A 20,530-nucleotide genomic window follows, 5' to 3' on the forward strand; every position below is an offset into this window, starting at 1 on the left:
TAATCGGTTGTGTCACCGGAGCCGGAATACAAATTAGAACCAGCCAGCATTCCGGCTGAGCTTAACTGGGAAGCTTAGTAAAATTTAATCTGGAAATAAAAAATTTCGGGCAACGCTCCAGCACCCCGTTGAATTCTAACGATTTCACCACCTGGGCGCCAGGTTGACGATATGAAATGAACTTTGTTTACTTTCGATAAGTTTTGATTCGAGTCAACAACATCCGCAGCCATATCAAATTTCCCATCATCATTTTTACATACGTGCCATCTGTGAGTCAATCACGCTTTGATTCGCCAATAATACATGCAAATCACAATGTTTCTGGTATCACGGGTGGTTGACATTTAGCAGCTGTCTTTCTTCGGTGCTTCGGTGGACGTCACAGCACACCTTTTTGGACAGGCATCGTCTTTCTTTTCAGTCGCTTCGCAGTGCAGCACGGATGTGAAAGATTGCTTTGAGTTCAATCCCTCCGTAAAAACCAGCATACTTTCTACATCCAATAGCTCGTCAATTTCTAGTGGCGCTCCTTTAGGTAAGTTTAACGATTCCGATGTTTTTCTGTCTATAATGATAGCCTAATCTCCGAGTTAAATGGCCATTCTTTTTTTTTTATATCTCCACAGTTCGATACGGTGAAAGATGGCCCCAAACGCAGCGGAAACGAAACCGAAACCCGCTCAGGGATCAATCGGTATAAATGCCATTCTTTTGGGACCACCCGGATCGGGCAAAGGAACACAGGTAAATTACAATGTTTCAGTTTCACGAGCAAAGAAAGTGGTGGGAAATATATAAACGAACACTGTTGACCTTTGCTCCGAAGACAAAATTTAATTCAGCGTGACATTGACGTGAACACTTTAATCGGCCTTGGCGAGCGATAACAATAGTCTATTATGGAATAAAATTACATAACTGAATGATTTGCGTGGCTAACGATTAAAATAGAAAATGAATTTACCTGGGATTTGCGATAAAAATTATCCAAGCCAGGAAACTTGGAGATTCAGTGTACAATCAGTAGATTAACATTACTTTCAAGACTAACACTTATCATTTCGTAAACGTTAAGAAAAAGTGTGGGTTCAACATACAGAAAAAAGCCCATTGTTATCAATCCCACTTGTGACTGGTATCTTTTGAGCAGCGAAAAGTTAGACGGTAGAAAACTGTACACATCAACCACTTTGCTTCGCTCGCTACCTTATGCTTCTATCTACCGCTTCTAGTTTCGAAAGATGAAACGAAAGTGTCTCATCAATTCTTATCAGTTCTTGACAATGAAACTTACGTTCCACTGACGCAGTGAAATGAATGAACTTTGACTAATACAGTTTAGTAATGCGACAGAAAAACGCATTCAATTTATAATAAACTAACTAGGAGTTTTCAATTTTATCGTTATCAAGATTTCACGAATTTCTCTGAATAGGACCAAAATTTGAATATTAACTGACATGATATAAACAAGAATTGAGACACTTATGCAGTTTGATTATCGTAATAACTAATAATGCAGTTAGACGATACAGTACACACAATGAATTGAAACTTCTAATTATCGTAAAATTTTAAATAACGATTGCAACGAAACGTCCCTTATTTACATAATATTTAACATCATGCTTTCCGTAGGCCCCACTGCTGAAGGAAAAATTCTGCGTGTGCCACCTGTCCACCGGTGATATGCTGCGCGCGGAAATTTCTACCGGTTCCAAACTTGGCGCACAGCTGAAGAAAGTCATTGACGAGGGTAAACTGGTATCGGACGATTTGGTCGTTGACATGATCGATTCCAACCTCGACAAGCCGGAGTGCCGCAATGGATTCCTGCTGGACGGATTTCCTCGAACCGTGGTACAAGCAGAAAAGTTGGACAATCTGTTAGATAAACGTCAAACTGCTTTGGATGCCGTGGTGGAGTTTGGCATAGACGATAGTTTGCTCGTGCGTCGGATTACCGGTCGATTGATCCACCAGGCTAGTGGGCGATCTTATCACGAGGAATTTCACCCACCGAAGAAACCAATGACAGATGACGTTACTGGAGAGCCGCTGATGCGCCGTAGCGATGATAATGCTACTGCACTAATTAAACGCCTTGATGCATACCATACACAAACCAAGCCACTGGCGCAATACTATGCCCTGCGCGGGCTGCATTTTAAAATTGATGCATCGAAAAGTTCGTCCGAGGTGTTTGCTAACATTGATAGCATTTTCATGAGGCAGAAACAAGCACGGATGGCCCTTTAATTAATTATTGCATATAGAACAGCATTTGCATCAGCCTCTATCACGCCACCTGAGATAATCTATTGAACCGATTATTAATATCTGGAACAACCATAGAGCTACCTTATCGAACCCGCGAGCCGGGCTAAAGTTTTAAAGTGACAACTATGTTTCCTACCTAGACATAGAGTTTTTTTTCCGGGATCCAATGACAGATGGGTTCCCGTTCCGGGCATTAGACAGTGGCAACCCCCCCCAGAAACAAGATTTCGCGGGGTAATTGTATTTAAAATACCTGAACAGGCATATTCTAACAAAGAGTAATGTACTTCATAGTCTCTAATCAAAACATGACGGAGTAGCGATCAGTGGTTACGGAAGCGGTAGGATTAATCAGAAAGACGTATCCAGTATAAGACCATGCTTGTTAGCAAGCAGAAGAACCTAATATCATAAGTGACAAAATGTGTAGTGAGAAGATATCTTTAATAGATAAAATAAATGTGCGGTTCAGTTGAAGAATTTTTTTTATTGCTGTTCGAAATAGTCAAATGCAAAGCATACGTCCCTTCATCTCGTTAGGGAACTATGTGGTAATCACGAAATAACAAGCATCTAATTGTTACTTAACACTTGCACTGGGATTGTCTACAACCAAATACTGCAACCTATGTGCATTAACCGTACACCCACCCAGGCTTATTCAGTGCACAGGTATTTCTTTTTTACCTGATGATGTCGTGTAAGCAATCAAGTAGCCCACTGATCTCGAAGAACATTCGATTGACTCACTTCAAAATCTGCTAGGTACTTAATAGAATGTTCAAGCGACGTGTCAGTCACAAATTTAAAAAGTGTTGAGACTAGTAATCCTTAATAAACCTTGCGCGCGAGATTTTTTGTTTGCTCATTTCTATGCTTATATTTTGGTGTATTTTGTTTTAATTGGATTTCACTGTGAAAATCTAGTCAACACATACACAGCCAATACATGTATGGATCCTAGAAAATTGCAGACTTTCGCCTACAATTTTTCTTTTCAATATTAATGTTTGTGCCTTGTGATACATATGGTATATGACACAATCATTAAAGCCACCAGGTCAATTGTGCAGTGTACAGGATGAAGATGACTCAAAATTATACGGCAATTAAATTATTCATTCAATGAAGGATTTAATCAACAAACCATTTTGATCCTTGAAGAAACGTGGACAACCGTACCGATCGTTTCAATTTGTTGAGGGTTTGATAAATCGTTGGGAGTGACTTGGCTAAGAGGATTAATGTCACTCCTTTGGTCCCAGATTCCTGGGATGGGAAAGAGGTATTTAGCCCTGCCCTGGCTAATGAACCTAGGTTATACCGCCTGTACTCGTTCCGTTTGAGAATCGAGCCGCCCCAATGTTCACAAAACCCATATAAAAATGTCGGTTTTGAGTGAACCTAGAGCGAAATCGGCATAAAGTTTAGTTAATAGCCCGAATTTACCACAATGAAACAAAGGACTCCTGTTTGGATCGCCTCTCAACGAAACTCATTCCGGAATCGGATCGTAATCCTTAATGGACTCTGCATGAACTCTAGCTTAATCGAAACAAACGATTCCGATTCATTCGGTGACGAAATCCATACAGAATCCATTCAGATTCCGAATCGATTTCAAAATGAGTTTTCCAGGTATCTTCATCTAGATGGACTCTAGCTTTTCTGCATCATATAAAAAAGAATTAAAAGGATAAACAAGTTAGATCTCACCCAGGTTTCTGCTCATAGTATCGGAACTCCTCAAGGCATTTTCAAATATCCAGTATTAAACGGAGTCGTCTTCGCTCTGGCCGACGATATCTAGTCTATATGTTCAGTTTTCCTAATCTTGCAGTCGAGAACTCAACATTCCGATCATCTGTGCTGCTTGATCAGAGCTCGGGATCTGGAAATCTTGATCGATCGTTGGTAATCTAGTGTTACTGGTAGTGTTTTATTCTCGAATTCCAGATGTTGATTTCAAACTCATTTCAGCTTCCTTCTTTGTCCAGAGCCTACTCAATTGGATTTTACTGTGAAAATGTTAACAAACGGTCATCTCCCGTTGACATATTCGGCAAACAAAACGAGAAAATCAAAAGCTTGCAATATCCGTTATTAGTGGCAAGAAGAAAATCGAATCGTTGAGGAGAAGCAGACAAACAGGTAATGGCAACTATAGACACTTTATATAACAGACTTGCGGAGAGAAAAACAGTAAAACTAGCAACCATGAATGTAAACTGGCATCACGGAAGCTCCCATAAGCTTTGCATGGGCTTCCCCTTGTACTTCCCCTCTCAAAACCCTCATGCTCGTTTGGCTGCACTTTTTGACACTTCGCTAGTCTGTGTATAAAGTGTCTGTAATGGCAACCATCAATTAAGGTTCAACTGAGAAAGCACGAAAAAGCGGCCATCTTGGAAAACGAAAAAAGCAGTTTTTTCCCACACTGTTGGAAAAATCTTCATGAAAATCAATCATTAGTACTATACCAATGCCTCGAATACATTGATTCATTTTCATGAAGATTTTTCCAACGGTGTGAGAAAAAACTGCTTTTTTCGTTTTCCAACAGCCGCTTTTCCAAGCTTTCTCAGTTGAACCTTAAAATATTCCGATACTTTATTGAAAAATCAAAGCAAAACTAAAACGTGTTGTGAGACACCTGTCTGTCAGGCCTGCAATTACAAAAAGGATGATGGGTTAATTTTTATAGAGGAAGTGAATTTCTAAACGATATTTTTACAGGTAAATACAAATTATTTTGATATGGAATATAAAAGTGATGGTAAGAAATTAATTTTACTTTATTGCGCAATTTGGTAAAGTTATAGCTCATGTAGTTTTGAAGTATTGCAAAACCTACTCTGAATTATAAAAGGTTATGTTATTTTTGTCATATTGCGACCATGAACGTCCTGCATTACGTTGGAGAATCCGCCCGTCCAATAAAGGAAGGATATGCGGTTTTCGCAGCTTTTCTTACTTGAAATAATATCCGCCGATGTGAAATGAGCTGAACATATAATTTCGGCGCTTACCGGAAAAGTGCAATAGCTGCTTTCATTTATGAAACACTGGATAGGGAATTATGAAAAAGGTGGTAAAACTTCCGGATGCACCAAAATAGCTCAGGCACGCGTGAACAACACATTTTTTCTTTTCTGAAAAATAACCAATGTCAGCGGTTATTTAAACAGAAAACTATTTAAGTAACGTCAGATTTTTGCAGTTATATCTTTGATAGATTTCTATAACTTGCCTAACGTTTTTCTTGTCGTTTTGGATTCCGTGTTGAAGATATTAGAGAAGGTTTCGTAAATACCAAAAAAATCACCGTAGTTTGACGGATGTCAAATTTCCCATCATCATTTTTACATACTTGCCATCTGTGAGTCAATCACGCTTTGATTCGCCAATTTGCCGGGATGAATATCTCCGTCATACCACCATTCCCTATTTCATCCACAGGACACCTTCGGTTTACCCTTGGAAACCTCCAGAGCGTGCTAGACCGCAATACTGTCACGACCCGTAAACCACTATAAAACGCGTGGTATAGTTACGACCGCCATCGCGGAGTCAACGCCGACGCCAATCTTATCGGCAATCTCAAGGCTGCGAGCTACCAGCAAACCGTGAACGCCCACGGATACGACGACGAGGAAGCAGTGGTAGCAGGGGCACCGAATCATCACCAAGTGTAGTGCGGTCAGTGGAATCCGAGGTAGGAGTAGTTTAAGAAAGTGGGTGGAAAAGTGTGAAACCGCCGAATAAAAGAGACATCGATATCCGGAATAAAGTGGGTTTTACTTAAAGGTCAAACACGTGTTTTTTTGGCAATAGTTCGCGATCGCAAACCTTCCCTGAGAAGTGTAGAGGGGGATCTCATAAGTGCTGGGAGTCACGACCCCACCAGTTACAATTTTTTTTCTGTAAGCCGCTACCAACCAGTGGGAGTGGGAGGTATGGTTAACACATACACATACAGGAGAAGCAGAGACTTGAGTACAATGACTTATCGACCTTCCCCCTCCTCCCTTTGACCAACTGCTAGTGAGGGAGTCTTGCAAGTATATGGTGGAAGTTGCGCAGCATTGGGCTCTGCAAAACCTCTAAAAAAGCCATAATTCCAAAAGCGACTCCCACGAAGCGAATCTGAGACGCTTCCGCTAAAATTTTAGTAATAAAAAATCTTAGCAATAAAAGCAGGATCGACTACAGTGACATTTTGATTACGGCATATAGGCAATAGCGAATTCTCTGCTTTCATAGATAACCATGGGCTCACAAGAGGCGACTACATATAACGAGTGGAGATAGCGGCCCGGCATTGGGACCCGACAAAGATCAAGAAACCCACATATATGGAGCAGGCGTGGTGAATCCGTTCGCCAGAGGTTGTGACCTCACCACCATCATCAGCAGTTGAAGTTATTCAGCAAGAGCAGGAGCAGGAGAAGCACCAACAACAGCCGGAGCAGAGCGGGGTGAGTAAAACTCCACAGAAGCCAAAATTAGTGGCTGTGAAGTGCTTGGTGGAGTAACTCCATCAGTTTGTGGACGTAAGAAACAAGGTCCATAAGGACGTTAAGTAAATGATTCTCAGAATTCGAAAGGCGCTAGTGTCTGCCGTGAAGGAGTATGAAGCGCGATTCAGACGATACATCAGCTTCCGTCAACGTCAACGGAACGTCACCGTTCCGTCAGGATAAGTTAAATACTTTTCTCTTGCGTCCGTTCACACATGCCGGACGTCAAAACGTTCCGTGCCGTTGATGTTGTGTGTGAATGCCTCCATTTAACTGCATGTAACTTATCCTGACGGAACGGTGACGTTCCGTTGACGTTGACGGAAGCTGATGTATCGTCTGAATCGTGCTTGACACGGACGTCTGTTTTAATGACTCCAAAGAGGGTAAGAACTTCGAGACCAGACCAGACGGGCCCAAGAGGCAGACGCGCGAGGATGGTCTTACTGCCGAAGGGATGGACACCGCTCAACCGGGAGAAAGCTGGAGTACCGTTGTAGGTCGAAAGGAGAAACACGGGAAACAGCAAAAGCGAACGAAAGAGAGAAAAGTGGAGCAGAAGAGGAAAGAAAAACCTCCGGTTCGTCATTTTCAATTTAACACTTGTCCAAAAGGGAATACTCAGGGTAACGTTCGGGAGAATAATTAAACTGGACTCAATCAGTTGATGATAGGTATTTCAATGTTGCTTCGACGGTAACCTTTATATTTTCACTTTCTGCTACTAATATATTTGATACTTTTAGTTGGTATTTCTATCAATTGACAACCGTGTTCTACTGTGGGTGTTTACAGTAGAGGTTTATACACTCACTACACGTCAAAAGGCGCTTAAGGAAGAAGCCGTGCGCATCAAAGCTAAAAACGCAACGACGTATGCAGCGCTCCTCTAGAAGGTCAAAGAAGATTTGGAGTTGAGGGATTTAGAGGAGAACGTGACAAGAACCAGGCGTACCCAAAAAAGGTAAGATTCTCTTCGTGTTGAAGTAGGATCCCAGGGTTAACAGATCGAATATGCATGGGAAATCACTGAGTTTGGAGGCAGAAATAAAAGCCTTAAGCCCGGCGAGGGTGATTGTGTGCAAGAACCTGGATGAGATAGCGACGTATGACAAGCTGAAAGGTACGCTGAAATAGCAGCGACGAGGTGCACATAACGCTCCGGTTAAAGAAGGAGTACGGAGAAAGGTAGGAAAAGTTGCGGGTGGATTGTCGAGATGCCTATTGATAGCCAATAAACTGTTAGGAATGAAAATTGAGGGAAAGTGTTGAAATTATAAGCTATATACACATTCAGTCATAGGAAGTGAGTAGGGCAGACGAACAATCACTAGTGCAACAGAGCGCTCAGTCGTTAGGGCAGCGAGGAAAAACCAATATTGCTATCAATTATTTCTGCGTTTAATACAGAGTGTATATTTAAATTCGATCCATCTTTATTTCGTTTGTTCATATCACACGGTTGTGGTGAGTGCTCTGGGTGAGTTTTCACTAGACTACGTTTCCCTTCGCTTCGTTGGTTGTCTTAACTTAGATGTTCTGGTAAGTTGGTCGTAGAGGTCTGAGAGGGAATTCCTCTAGACTGTTCGACATTCTCCTACCATTCTACTTTCAACATAAACAAGCGGATAAATGCTTCAAGGGTTTGGGCTTCGGACATTTGGCAGGGGCTTGCAAAGGCCTGCATGGTTAAACTTGAATAACTGTGACAGAGTACAGCAACTGTTGTGGCTGTCTACGACAGAAACAATGTGTGACGTCGCTTTGTTTGCAGAGCCGTATCAAGTCACCCTCGATGACGGTAACTGGATGGCGGATAGATCGGGAACGGCTGAGATACAAATTATGGGCTGATTTCTCATTCGAGAAGTGATAGAACGCTCATACGAAGGCTTCATGATCGTCTAGGCGTCTTCGTGTACAGCTGCAGCAGGTAACCGAGCAGTTGATCAGCCAAAAGCCGGTAGTCATTGGTGGTGACTTCAATGTCTGTGGAGTGGAGCAGTAGAATAACCAGCACAAGAGGGTGAATCCCGCAGGAAGCTCTAGCAAAGTTAGACGTACGATTGTGCAATGAAGGTTCTACCATCGACGTCGCACTGGAAAACTGGAGTTACGCAATAAAGGGATAAAGGGATCCTCGACACCAGCCGAAATATGCCGGGTATGATGAAGATAATTGTTGAGGGTCTTTCCCCGAAGCACGAAGTACCTGAAGAAGGAGTAAACACGGACGATCGGCAAGTGACTAACAATGAGCTCGCAGAAGCATCGAAACGACTGAAATCAAAGAAAGCCCGTGGTCCGGATGGAATACCAAGCGTGGTGCTGAAAGTTACGATCATGGGATATCCGGATATGTTCAGGATGGTTTAAATGAAGGTAACTTCCCCGAAATGTGGAAGGTACAGAAGCTGATGTTGCTGTCGAAGTCAGGAAAACCACCGGGCGATCCGGCCTCGTACAGGCTCATAAGTCTGCTGGATATACTCGGAAAACTCCTGGAAAGAATCATCCTTAACAGGTTGACGAAATATCCGGAGGTTAAGCGTGGACTGTCCAAGAAGCAGTTCGGATTCTGTAAAAATGCATCCTAAAATAGCCTGGAATTTATTTTTTGATACCAAATTCTTAACTTTCTTTAGTTTAGTTACCATGGACCATGCGGTAGACTTGGGTGCAATGCCCAACTCCTACTTAGCAGAAGGCAAAGAATTCTTCACATTTCCTTTCGATCATATCCATATGAGCCTGCCTAGTCCTAATTTTCCGTTCTAAGTTTATAACTGATTCGTTCTAGAATACCTATCCGTCTTTTAATTTCATTGTTTTCGTTTCTCTTAGTCTCAAATTAGCCGAAAATAACCAACAAAATCGATACAGTAGAACTTTGCGGCAATTAAAACATAGTAACAAAATCAATTATTTGGAATATTGATTCTCTTTATAAATTGCCAATATATCGGGAGCAGTGCGGGTAGAAAAAATATATCTTCTTTAACGCATTCTGATAGCAATAGGAACTTCTTTCCACCTCAAAATATATCTAAAGGTTTTTTAACAAAGGCATATAAATATAGATTCAAAACAAATTTTATAAATGCAAAAATTTTGTTTTTAATACGTCATAGACTTTGCCAGGAAATAACGATACTGCCCAAACGTTATTGCTTTCAAGAAAATGAAAACCGTCAAAATAGGTCCGGTTCGCAATGACAGGCCATTGCCGGTTCGCGGTGACATTTGCTTTTTTTCACTTTGCACGTCCCGTCCCAGCTAGATACTAAAAACTAAAAAAAAAATTATACGTTTGCGTGAACGCTAAACAGCTGGCTTATACCGAGTGATGTCTCGATAGTAAGCACGGAGGTTCTGTCTGCCAACAAGGAATGTGAAACTGTCTTTTGGTATATGAACCAAACGCCTATTTGGGAATTTTGCATAACACCAGGCGAGAGGGGAGACAGAACAACCGACAAGCAGCACACAATAAAGGGAATAATCACAGACTGACAGATATAACACTATGAGGAAATTCCTTTAGAAAACTATCGATCCGCCATTTTTACTAGAATACTAGCTTCATCTTTTATACACGGTCCCAATCACTCATTTGCAAAAGGGTTATCCCTCAGGCTCGGGAACAATTTTTCACGAGGGGTCTATCCCCCGTATACTTGCGCATATATCAGTGGCGCCATAATCTCAATTACGGCCACAGTCCCAACCAAAAATATATTTAGAATGACCGTTAAAGCGGGCGAAGAATTGTTTTCGAGTGTTATGTCTGTTAGTCTGTGGAATAATGGCAATCACGAGTCGCCCCGAAAAAGATAACAGCATGCATTTTTATTTAAAACATAATGTTCAATCTTCAAAAAAACCGTCAATGAATATTGGAAAAGGGGCCGGATACAATTACGGGTCCTGGTGGTCAACTGCTTCGCATCCTTGGCCCGCCAATTATTTTTGTACTCTAGGGTACTGAGCAGATATGTAATGCACCTTAGAGCAAATAAAGAGGTATAAAAAACGCTATTTGCACTTTTCATGCGAACCACCGCTTTTTTCTTTCACAATAAATATCTTCACTCCGATGTGTGTTGCTCCCATACGTGCATTCTACTCCATGGCTGCACACCTCAAAGAGTAGAAGTAAAGAGGCAGTGTGTGTGTGAATATTGGTCCCACGCGCACGGAAGCAGAGAAGATAACCAAAAAACATGTCAAAAACGTTCTTTCGATTAAACTTTATCTGAATTGTAGTTTGATTCGCCTTCCTACCTGCTTGCCAGTGAGGGGAGGCATAAAAAAGTGGCTCTTCGAGGTGACTCTTTGAACGAAATTGTGCAGCTCTTGGTGCACAGATCTTTCTCTTTTTCGTTTTCAAGTTTCGGTCGTTCTGTACATTGCAGTGTTTTTGTGCTGCTTTATTTTTCATCGATGTATTTTACTGTTTGTGGTACATTATGTGAGCAAATAACAAGCTTGGTTCTGAGGGACCCGAAAAAATCCTCAATGGGACGGCACTGGGGCAAGTTGGTCGGGTTCCTTTCTTTCGGCATGGACGCGGTATCTTTTTCTGCTCAAGATACTCCAGCGTCTACTTCGCGTAATGAAAAGACGCCTTGTCCAGCCAGAAAACGTACTTCCCATCCGCATGATGCTCCTTCAAGAACGGCAGAAGAATTATCTCAAGACACTCCTCCTGGTACACTTGTTGATTGGCCAGACCGCTCGGCTTGAACCACGGCTTTGAAATCCCTCTATCCGATATGGCGATGTACAATATAACTTTTTTTCAAATTTATGCATAAACTTATATTTTACTTCAGGGGGTGTGGTCGACTTGTCGCTAGAATACTAGCTGTCATTTCCTGGAATGTGGGTCTTCGAGAGCGGAAAGCAACTTTCGTCGTCCAGCACGAACGACGTTCCGCGGTACTTCTTCGTTATCCACCAGCACTGCGATTTCACGATCGCTATCTGCTCGTCTGGGGATCGAGTATTTTTCTGACAGATGATGTCCTCCATCTAGAGGGTTCGGTGAATCAAGGCATGGAAGCAATGATATTTTTGGCCGGCGTCACGCAAACTCGTTCCGTCTTCTTCGTCATTATTTTCGCCGGACGGCCTTCCGCTCCACGCTGAGGGATGCCAGGATCCGGTAAACTGTACTCACGGGCACGTTTTCGTCTCGAAAGTGGTCTACCGTAAACTTTTTTCCACGATGACCATGCGTTTCGTGAAATTGCACGACGCGCTCACGGAGTGCTTGCTGTTTCGACGCCATCTTCGATAGAACTGACAGCACACGAGCGAAAAGAAACATGCCATCCATTTTTAGTGAGTCCAGAGAGCAATTGTCGTGGAGAGAAAAAAAATACACTATTTACTTTTACAGAAATGTATTGAAATCATTCTCTTTTTTTAACAACCGTTATTTTTTGAAAAGTTGATTGTCATCATAAATAAAATTTATCAATTTTGATTTTTTTTAAACTTTAATTGAACAAACATTGTCCTCGTAATTCTTTTAATGTTAATTTGATTAACCAGCTGATTTAGTTCCAACTTCTGATATCTTTTTACAAGCTTTTCGATTATATCTGCATATCCTTGCACTGTTCAGGAAATTATTTCTGCATTGCTTTCTATATATTTACCAATTAGCTTAGTTAACGTTTATCTCTATATTACTGATGTTTTGCTTGGTTCATACATGACTTTACCTCACATTCAAAATTTTCCAAATGTTTGCTGGTTTTAACGGTTTGCTGTATAATAGTATTACAATATGATTTTCTCTTGTTCACAGATGCACTTTCATTGCGCCAATACGTATGGTGCATATAAAACAACTAGTGTTGAAAAGGGTAGTAAAACAATTTCTTCTCATATCCTACACGAGTTCGTGGACACTGATTAAGATCAGTTCAACTCAACATGTTTCAGAAATTGCCGAGAAAAAGGATCAAGATGGGAAAACAAATATACAACAGAAGGTCATAGTTGATAGAAAATAAAACATAACAAAAGAGCAAGGACCAAACTCTTGACAAGAAACAAAACTATTCCACCTGACTTCTGTTATTAGTCACAGTAACATGATTGAAACAATGAAATGAAAACGAAAGTCTTTACCAATAAATAAATAAATTACGAACTGTACAACGTAAAAATGTTTGTTTGAATGTTGTGTGGAAAGAAGGGTAGGGCGCTTAGAATTTATAACATTTTGTTACGTCCTCACTAGGATGGTGTTTACAATTTTTCTAACATTTCAGTTGTATTCGTACGTCATAATCATTTGGACGTGAAAACCATTGACCATTGGGGCTAATTGATTAGGTCATTGAGAACAGTGAAGTTCTCCGCTATTGTGTAGGCTTTGGCTTGTTCTATGATTCTTCCACTAACATTAAGATGCATTCTAATACAAGAGAATCGGAATTGCTTAGTATGCAAGTGTATTTCTTGGTATAGGAAAGAGATGATGGAATGAAATGACTTCAGTTTTGTATCAAAAGCAGAGATTCGATAGTTAGAAACGGAACGAGTAAAGAATCGATGGCAAACAGTGCGCTTGTTGATGGTAGGAAATTTGTAAGTGGTAAGATTATTTTTTATAAACGAGCAATGTTCGGATTTTCCAAATTTAATTTCTTATAACCATTTCTGCTTTTTAATTTTTATGGTCGATTCGAAGCCATACGCTTGCATTTCCAATTTCCACTAAATTGTATTTTTACAATTAATTCTAACACTGCAACGGTTTCTACTCTTAACTTGTGTATATTTTGGCTAGATTAACAGAGAGTCTTTTGTTTGGTGTCTGTTTATGTGTGTATCTGTTTATGATATGGGACCAAAATGATAGACGAACGATCAGCGTAGTTTTAATATTGTACCATTTCCATGTATCTACTGTAAGATGAAAGTGAATTTTCTAGACAAATACACATACATTGCATTTTCCCATTCTCGCTTAAACTGTATTGACTGCTCTGTCCTACTTAATGTTCGTTCAGTTTATCCTGACTGCGAGCACTACGAAGTCGCGACGACTTCCGATTTATCGGTTCCAGGTACGCTGCTGGGGCCCAACCCTCGAGACTGTTACCTATTGTTTCGATATAAAAAACCCGTCCGTTTCTAAATCAAAATAGAACCAATTTTGGAAGGTACTTACCAGCTACTTTCACGAACCACCATCCGGCACATCCGATTTTGAGCAACTCTACAATGTCTCCTTCCTTCATCGAAACCTCCGAATTCCCCATTGCACAGTAGTCTGCCAGTGAGACAAACTTGTGACCCTGCAAAGATTAAAAAAATACATTTTATTCGCTGTCACAAAGTCAGAGATCAATCCGCGTAAGAGAAATCACCGGCAGCACTCCATCATCTCCGTGCGTAAACTCATCCTCGCTGTTAGAGTAATCGGAGCTCCACGCGTTCGTTTCCTGATTGTCATGCTCCGACGAAGACGACGAGATTCCGGTCGCACTCATAATGTTGTCCTCGTTGAGGTGTGAGATCCGAGTGATCATATCCTGCCCGACCGGATGCTGGATGTTACTCGCGGTCAGCGGTACCGTCGGTTGCTGGTCACAGCTAAAGGTTCGATTCGGGGTACCATGCAGAGACGGAGGCATGTCCCAGGAAGCCGTGTGCCGCAACGGTCTGCAATGGATGGAGTGATTAGAACTTTTCAGGACGGTTTTAAATCAAATTATATGTGTTGCAAGCAGGCACGTAGCCAGAGGGGGGGCTAGGGGGCTAAAGCCCCCCCCCCGAAATTTTTCAAAAATAAATTTAAAAAACCGGTGACTTTTAACAAAACTTGTTGCTTATGTGGTTTGAACAAATTATTGAGAAAAAGTTAAAGAAGGCTATTTCTAACCACCGAACGCAATGGTCACGAAATTCAGTGTGCTTTATGCTTTTGCTCGAGCCAGTGCGAAGCGAACAACAAAAAAGTAACTTTTATATTGTGTGCCTTGTCTGAAGAATACAAGAGACTGTTACTTTAATTGTAGCTGTAATAATCTGTCGAGATTAGTGATTAGCAGAAGCAAGAATTGGTGCTCCAGCCAAATGCGGTGATTATAAAATTATTGATCATTCGCATCCTGAAGGTGTAAATAGAGATTAGACTTTCGGAAACCGGCTCTATCCAGTTCTACCATGGCAGGCATTTAGCGCTCAACAAATTAGTGCAGACGAAACCATTCATTTCGCACAACTTAAAGCACAAGGTTGTGTGTGACAATGCTATAATTAAGATCCTTCTGTATATGGACTATGAGAAAATGAATGTTCCGCTACAAGATCGGATACCGCTTACTCGCAGATTAATGTCACATTTGGGAGAAATGGAATCTATTTGGAAGGGCAATTATTGAGGGCGAAAAGCAAGGAAGATATTCGCGAACATAAAGGCAGCAACTACGATGATGACACGGAAATGTACAATAGCGAGATAGAAATGAACTACTCCCCCCCAAGACATAGTTGGTGAGGAAAAAAATATTTCCTCGCCTCGTAAACAGGTTTCCACGTGCAATGGCTAAGCGCTTGCGCGAGATCTGTAGGACAACCACATAAACTCGTTATATTATTTTTATTGTTTACATAAGGAAATATATAAAAGACCCACGACCCAGTTTGTTATTTTTAAATGATAAGTTTTTGAATTGCACACAATTTTGAATTTCTGTATTAGGTCAGTGCACACTGTACACTCTGTTCTCTGTACACTACTCTGCGCTACACAAAAAGTATTTCAATTTATCTGAGAACGATTGAGCCGAGAATAGAATTTTCATTTCGCGTCATTTTAACGCAATACCATTTTTATTAACGCTTCATTTCATTGTTACGAGTAATTCGTTCCGTACTAATACACTGTTAATCCGTAAATCCGTGATATCTTCGACAAACGTGCAAAAAAAAATTCTTTTAAAAGTGGACCGGGCAAAAAGTGGTAAAATAATAGGCAATCACGAAGAGGGACTAAAATGTTTGGACTGATTGAATCTATAAGTCAATAAGTTGGGATAACAGTTTCGATTTCATGTCTTAAGTATGTGACAGTCTTTCGTTCCGTTTTTGCTCGTCATAGAATAAAATGAGAGAGATAATCTAAAATAAGAGAGCAAGAGCAAAGAGAGGAAAAAATCAACCAATCTAAATCGACTCAAGATCACTCTTCTATCTTTACTATACACTCAACACGAGTTCTTTCCGAATTGCGCTCTGATCTTCTCATTTCGTCTTCGTTGCGTTAGGTGCAACAACTTTAATTGAAACTTTTTCCCAAATAGTGATAAAACAAACATGTAATCAGACAAACATTACAACTTTCTTCAAGAAATCATACATCTCTTCCAATCTTGATGATGATTGAAAAAAATCAAGAGCTAATTATTTTTATTCACAAACAAACCTATTACTAAACAGATTAGTGTTCATATTTGTTTAATGAATTGGCAAAGAGTTTTGCAAAAGTTTTACAGGAAACGGATAATTTGCTGTAATTTAAAACAGACAACTCTAAAAGAAAGCCTCGGCAAATTAGGTGCAAGTGCGATGTGTTCTCTTCCATGTGTCGGAAGCAAGTGATGCTGAAATTATTATCTATGTTTATAGTCTCTAGTTATTTTGGTGGTGTCATCAATGTTATATTTACCAAATTTTATGTAAATTAGAAGCATTGAGTAATCAGTGCTAAGTAATTTTCTTTCGATTTGTGAATAGATTCTGAGCAGTTTCGCTCAGTAGATTAAATTCTGGGTAGTTTCCATTAGTAGATTAAATCATTGAAATATATATTTGACATTGTCCAAAACCCCACGAATTCCGAAATAAAACCTTCAAATAAATAAATAAAACCAAAATGTTCAAATATAATATTTACTTAATCTAGGTAATCTTCTCAAGTTACAACGGTTTTGCAAGATTGTCAAAAGTCAATAGAGCTAAGGCATTCTTGCTTTGTAGTGAAATCAGTAGTTTTTGCACTCACTTTACATTTTGACTTTTACTATAGTTTGAGGGATCTAGGAAAATCAGTCTACGATATTTTTAATTCATAAGTACAATGATATAAAAAGTACCTAAAAAGAATCAACTTAAATAGATAAAAAGATAGTTATTCTGAGTTGCCTGATAATGTTGTCGAAGATAGTCTTTAACCCATTACCTATGAGAGTCAAATGAAAAAAACATGTGTTTTTTTCAGGATTGTTTTGATTACGACATGATCAGTATCATTTAAATTGAAAATTTCATAAAGTCGAGTTAACGCAAACTTCGGATGAAGTCAAAGAGCTAGTAATAGTAGAAAGAAACCTGATCATGAAAATAGGAGTTGAACCTATTTTCTGCATCTACAGATCGCCTGCCTTATCAGAAGTTTTGAAGCAAATTTCGACATTCACTTTGTTCGGACATTCTTTGCAACGGTAAACTTTGATTTCACACTGATATATTCCTATTCATGGGGACAACCTTGACGTTGGTTTCGTTCTTCTGATTAGCAAATGCGTGTAAAGTTTCGTGAGACGGGTTTTTGGATATTTTTCTACTCATTCCAATTTAGCGTCTTCTACAAATTGTAAAGGTGTATCGAATGTGTAGCATTTTCAAGCAGCGTAGCATGCAGCGTAGCATTTTCAAGCAGCCCTTAATACTTTGAGCTCTCGACTATTCATTTTTGTAACTAGAGAAATTTCTAACTTGTAAATCAAAAATAATCAAATTTAATTCGTCGATGCACTATAGCCTTTCTTGTAACAGGCAACATATTATTAGAGTTTTTAGTGTCAATTGTCTTATTTTTGGAATTGTTTTCACTAAGAACTTTTCATAATTACGTTCAGTTTCCAGTGATTGTTTCAAGTCATCAGAATTAATACATTTATGCAATAATTTTTAAGCCCCTCCCGAAACAAAATCCTGGCTACGGGCCTGGTCGCAAGAGCTACTTCAGTCGAGTCTCTATCACATCCATAGTGTGCGGTTGGCCTCCGACAAAGGAGTTAACCCGGGAGGGGCAGGGGTTGTTCGGCGCTAAAGCCTATAGCAAAGATTGTGGAGTGAGCTAAATCGATTGACACCGAAAAGCCACGGTGCGGGTAAAGCATAGTTGGTAAATCGATTATCTTATACGCAGCTTACCTGGGTTCGATACCCCATGACCCTGAGTTTAAAACTTCTATAGTTCAAATAAAATCCACCATACCGTATCGTGAGAGTTGAAGTCTACTCGGTGCCAGGAGGAGTTCAGCAATAACAGAAAGCGGTCGGTACCCAACCTGAGCCCACCCAGTCCTGCATTAAGTTGAATGTCTGGTTGAAATGTTGAGTCACTTGAGGTTTTTTGGTGTTCCTAGAAACTCCTCGTTTGATCTAAGTATTTCTAAGATTAAAGGTTGTTTGCCAGAGTCGCACCCTTTCTGAGTCAAAAGGTTTTTTCTGAGGGTTTTTAGAGTGTCTTTTAAGAGAACGCCTCAGATTCTCTAGGCACCGGTTATATGCGTGGCATGGTTATAGATCATGTGGATTCTTCCTGCAATAGGGACGCTTTTTAGCATTTCTAATGCAAGTCATCCTAAAGATTTTCTGCGCACCAGGCATTTACCATTCAATCACTTGCTTCAGAAGATCTACTCCTGACTAACTCGAATTGGTGAACACGCCGTTGATCTCAACTTTGTGCGGGTATGTAGATGCGGAAGTATTTTACAAAATACTTGTGGCCAGTAATGTCATCTGCTTGATTTAGATAGGATGCCACAATGCTGAACTTATGTGGGCGATATCCGTCTTGCCTGCATATTTTATCGTCTATCCTTTCGAAATTTTTAGAATAACTAGTGGATTATCTTTGCTTCGAAAGAAGGTCGGAATGGTCCGAGTGAGTTCAATTTATATGATTTTCAACGAGAAGTCGAAGCAATCGAAGACGAATCTTCTTTGATATCCATTTTACCGTCAGCAGGGTCTTTTCAGAAAAGTTCATTTATGTACTTGAACGAACGCGCGAGAGAAGTCAGACCGTATGATCCCCAAGGTGCAGGTGACAAGACAGCTTATATTTCACCGCCAAGGAAGAGGATCTCAACTGCTTGCTGCTGCGTGAACAAGACTCGATAGACAGTTAAAAGTTAATTTTAATTTTTACATATTGGCTCAGTTCTTCTAACGCAGTGAGACGTGTGAAATAAACAAGACGAAAAGAAAAGATTGAATTTGAATGAAAGATTTTTATCATTTCCCCATAGCTAGAAATAAATCCAAAAGCATACAAAGTACTATTAACCCCAAAACGGCTAATTTTAGATTTATAGTATTTTCGGAGAAATCAGTGGATGCTACATACCCTTTTTTGACATTTTGTTTTCACAGATTAGTCCTTATATAAGTGGGATATTTTCATTAATTTTCTTTTAAGTGATTATATTAAATTTTGTGAATAACTTTACTGAAGACACATTTGGTTCTGTCTTGATTATTTTAAAAGTTATAGCGTGTTGTTTGTGAATATATAGTAATGATACGTTTGAATGAGCCGAATTTTATTTCGATAAAACAGATAAGGATGATACCAGAACATTTTATGCATTTCATTTTCCTATCCACCTTCGTTAGAAATAACCACCGAATAATTCAAAGTTACTCACTTATCGGTGCAAAAATTAACATTTGCACGAAGCTTCTGACAGCTAATCCAACTTATAACCATCGGATCGATCTTAAACTTACCTCGGGAAAGGAGAAGAGGAATGAAAAACTCCACGCAGCTGCGTAGCCAAGACGGGATTTTTTGGGATTAAACCACCTGCTCCCTCCCAAACCAAAATTAAATTACTTGAGAACTATTATAGCTAGATATACAATATCTCAGTAATTTTATTTGTAATAACACAAGCTACAACTTTACTGAAGACTCTATCCAAATTGTTATGGAAAATAAATTTTGTATTTCCGTTATAGGTGAATTAATGACTAAATCTTGTATTCCTGTGGAAGCGCAATCATAAATGCAGCAACTTCTCCGGCAAACTATACTTCTAAAGTGAACCAATTTAGATGCTATCAATTTTGAGCGCGAAAACGTCGTTTTAACACACTGTGGCAATGGAGACCACAATCATCAGGAGAAATTCCTCCGTTGGGGGAACTCTTATTACTGGTAACGAAAACCTGACCGTTGAAATTATTTTCCAGGTAAAAGTGTACCTTTGATAAAATATCTGAAATTCGGAAACAAAAACTAACCTGTAAGTATCATTTTAGTAAACAAACCCCACAAATGAACAGAGAACAGTTTCCACACCTCCATAGATAATTTTGTTCTCTAATAGGTTGAAGTCGACGATATTGCCTTCTACTGATGAATCCTAGCAAAAATCCTGTGCTCGCTATTAAAATTTTAAGAGCAATATTGCAACAGTCATTCGACAACTAACCTAAATCCAAAAGTTACGGCAAACCCGAAACATTTGTGTTGAAAGCCTGTTAGGTTCGCTGAAAAGAACATTCATTTACAAATATTACAGAAATTTTAGATTCTTAGTTGATGGTTTAGAGTTTTGAAATGAATATCCAGTCCAAAACATTTCACACTTCTAAACAGAAGTAGATTTTTGTGCAATAAAATCAAATGTTATTCAGTGTCTGTCTGGTCTCATGCACGTAACGTGCTACTGGACGTGACC

The 20,530-nt window shown here is 39.8% G+C and overlaps 2 protein-coding genes across 6 annotated transcripts in view; one reads left to right on the forward strand and one right to left on the reverse strand.

The window, feature by feature from the left end:
- The first annotated feature begins 377 nt into the window (after positions 1–377).
- On the forward strand, positions 378–2,763 carry LOC131691206 (adenylate kinase). The gene is made up of 3 exons (XM_058977431.1): positions 378–538; positions 630–747; positions 1,642–2,763. The coding sequence occupies exons 2-3, from the start codon at positions 646–648 to the stop codon at positions 2,260–2,262; spliced, it is 723 nt and encodes a 240-aa protein (XP_058833414.1). The 5' UTR covers positions 378–538; positions 630–645; the 3' UTR covers positions 2,263–2,763.
- Positions 2,764–13,485: 10,722 nt separating this feature from the next.
- Positions 13,486–20,530, reverse strand: part of LOC131692963 (guanine nucleotide exchange factor DBS) — a 382,061-nt gene continuing 375,016 nt past the window's right edge. For all 5 annotated transcript variants that reach the window (XM_058980403.1, XM_058980402.1, XM_058980404.1 and 2 more), the window contains 3 exons: positions 14,195–14,489; positions 13,996–14,122; positions 13,486–13,926 (listed from right to left, as the gene is read on the reverse strand). In XM_058980403.1, coding sequence (XP_058836386.1) covers positions 13,820–13,926; positions 13,996–14,122; positions 14,195–14,489 — 529 coding nt within the window. In that variant the 3' untranslated portion in view covers positions 13,486–13,819. The remainder of the gene's footprint in view (positions 13,927–13,995; positions 14,123–14,194; positions 14,490–20,530) is intronic.

The sequence above is a fragment of the Topomyia yanbarensis genome, chromosome 3 (genome assembly GCF_030247195.1).
Source record: "Topomyia yanbarensis strain Yona2022 chromosome 3, ASM3024719v1, whole genome shotgun sequence".
Lineage (NCBI taxonomy): Eukaryota > Metazoa > Arthropoda > Insecta > Diptera > Culicidae > Topomyia > Topomyia yanbarensis.

What these genes read in the sequence shown, in the direction of transcription:
- LOC131691206 (XM_058977431.1), top strand. Translation starts at nt 646, where the DNA reads ATGGCCCCAAACGCAGCGGAAACGAAACCGAAACCCGCTCAGGGATCA. An exon ending in GATCGGGCAAAGGAACACAG is followed by an intron (nt 748 to 1,641) that starts GTAAATTACAAT and finishes TGCTTTCCGTAG; the next exon opens with GCCCCACTGCTGAAGGAAAA.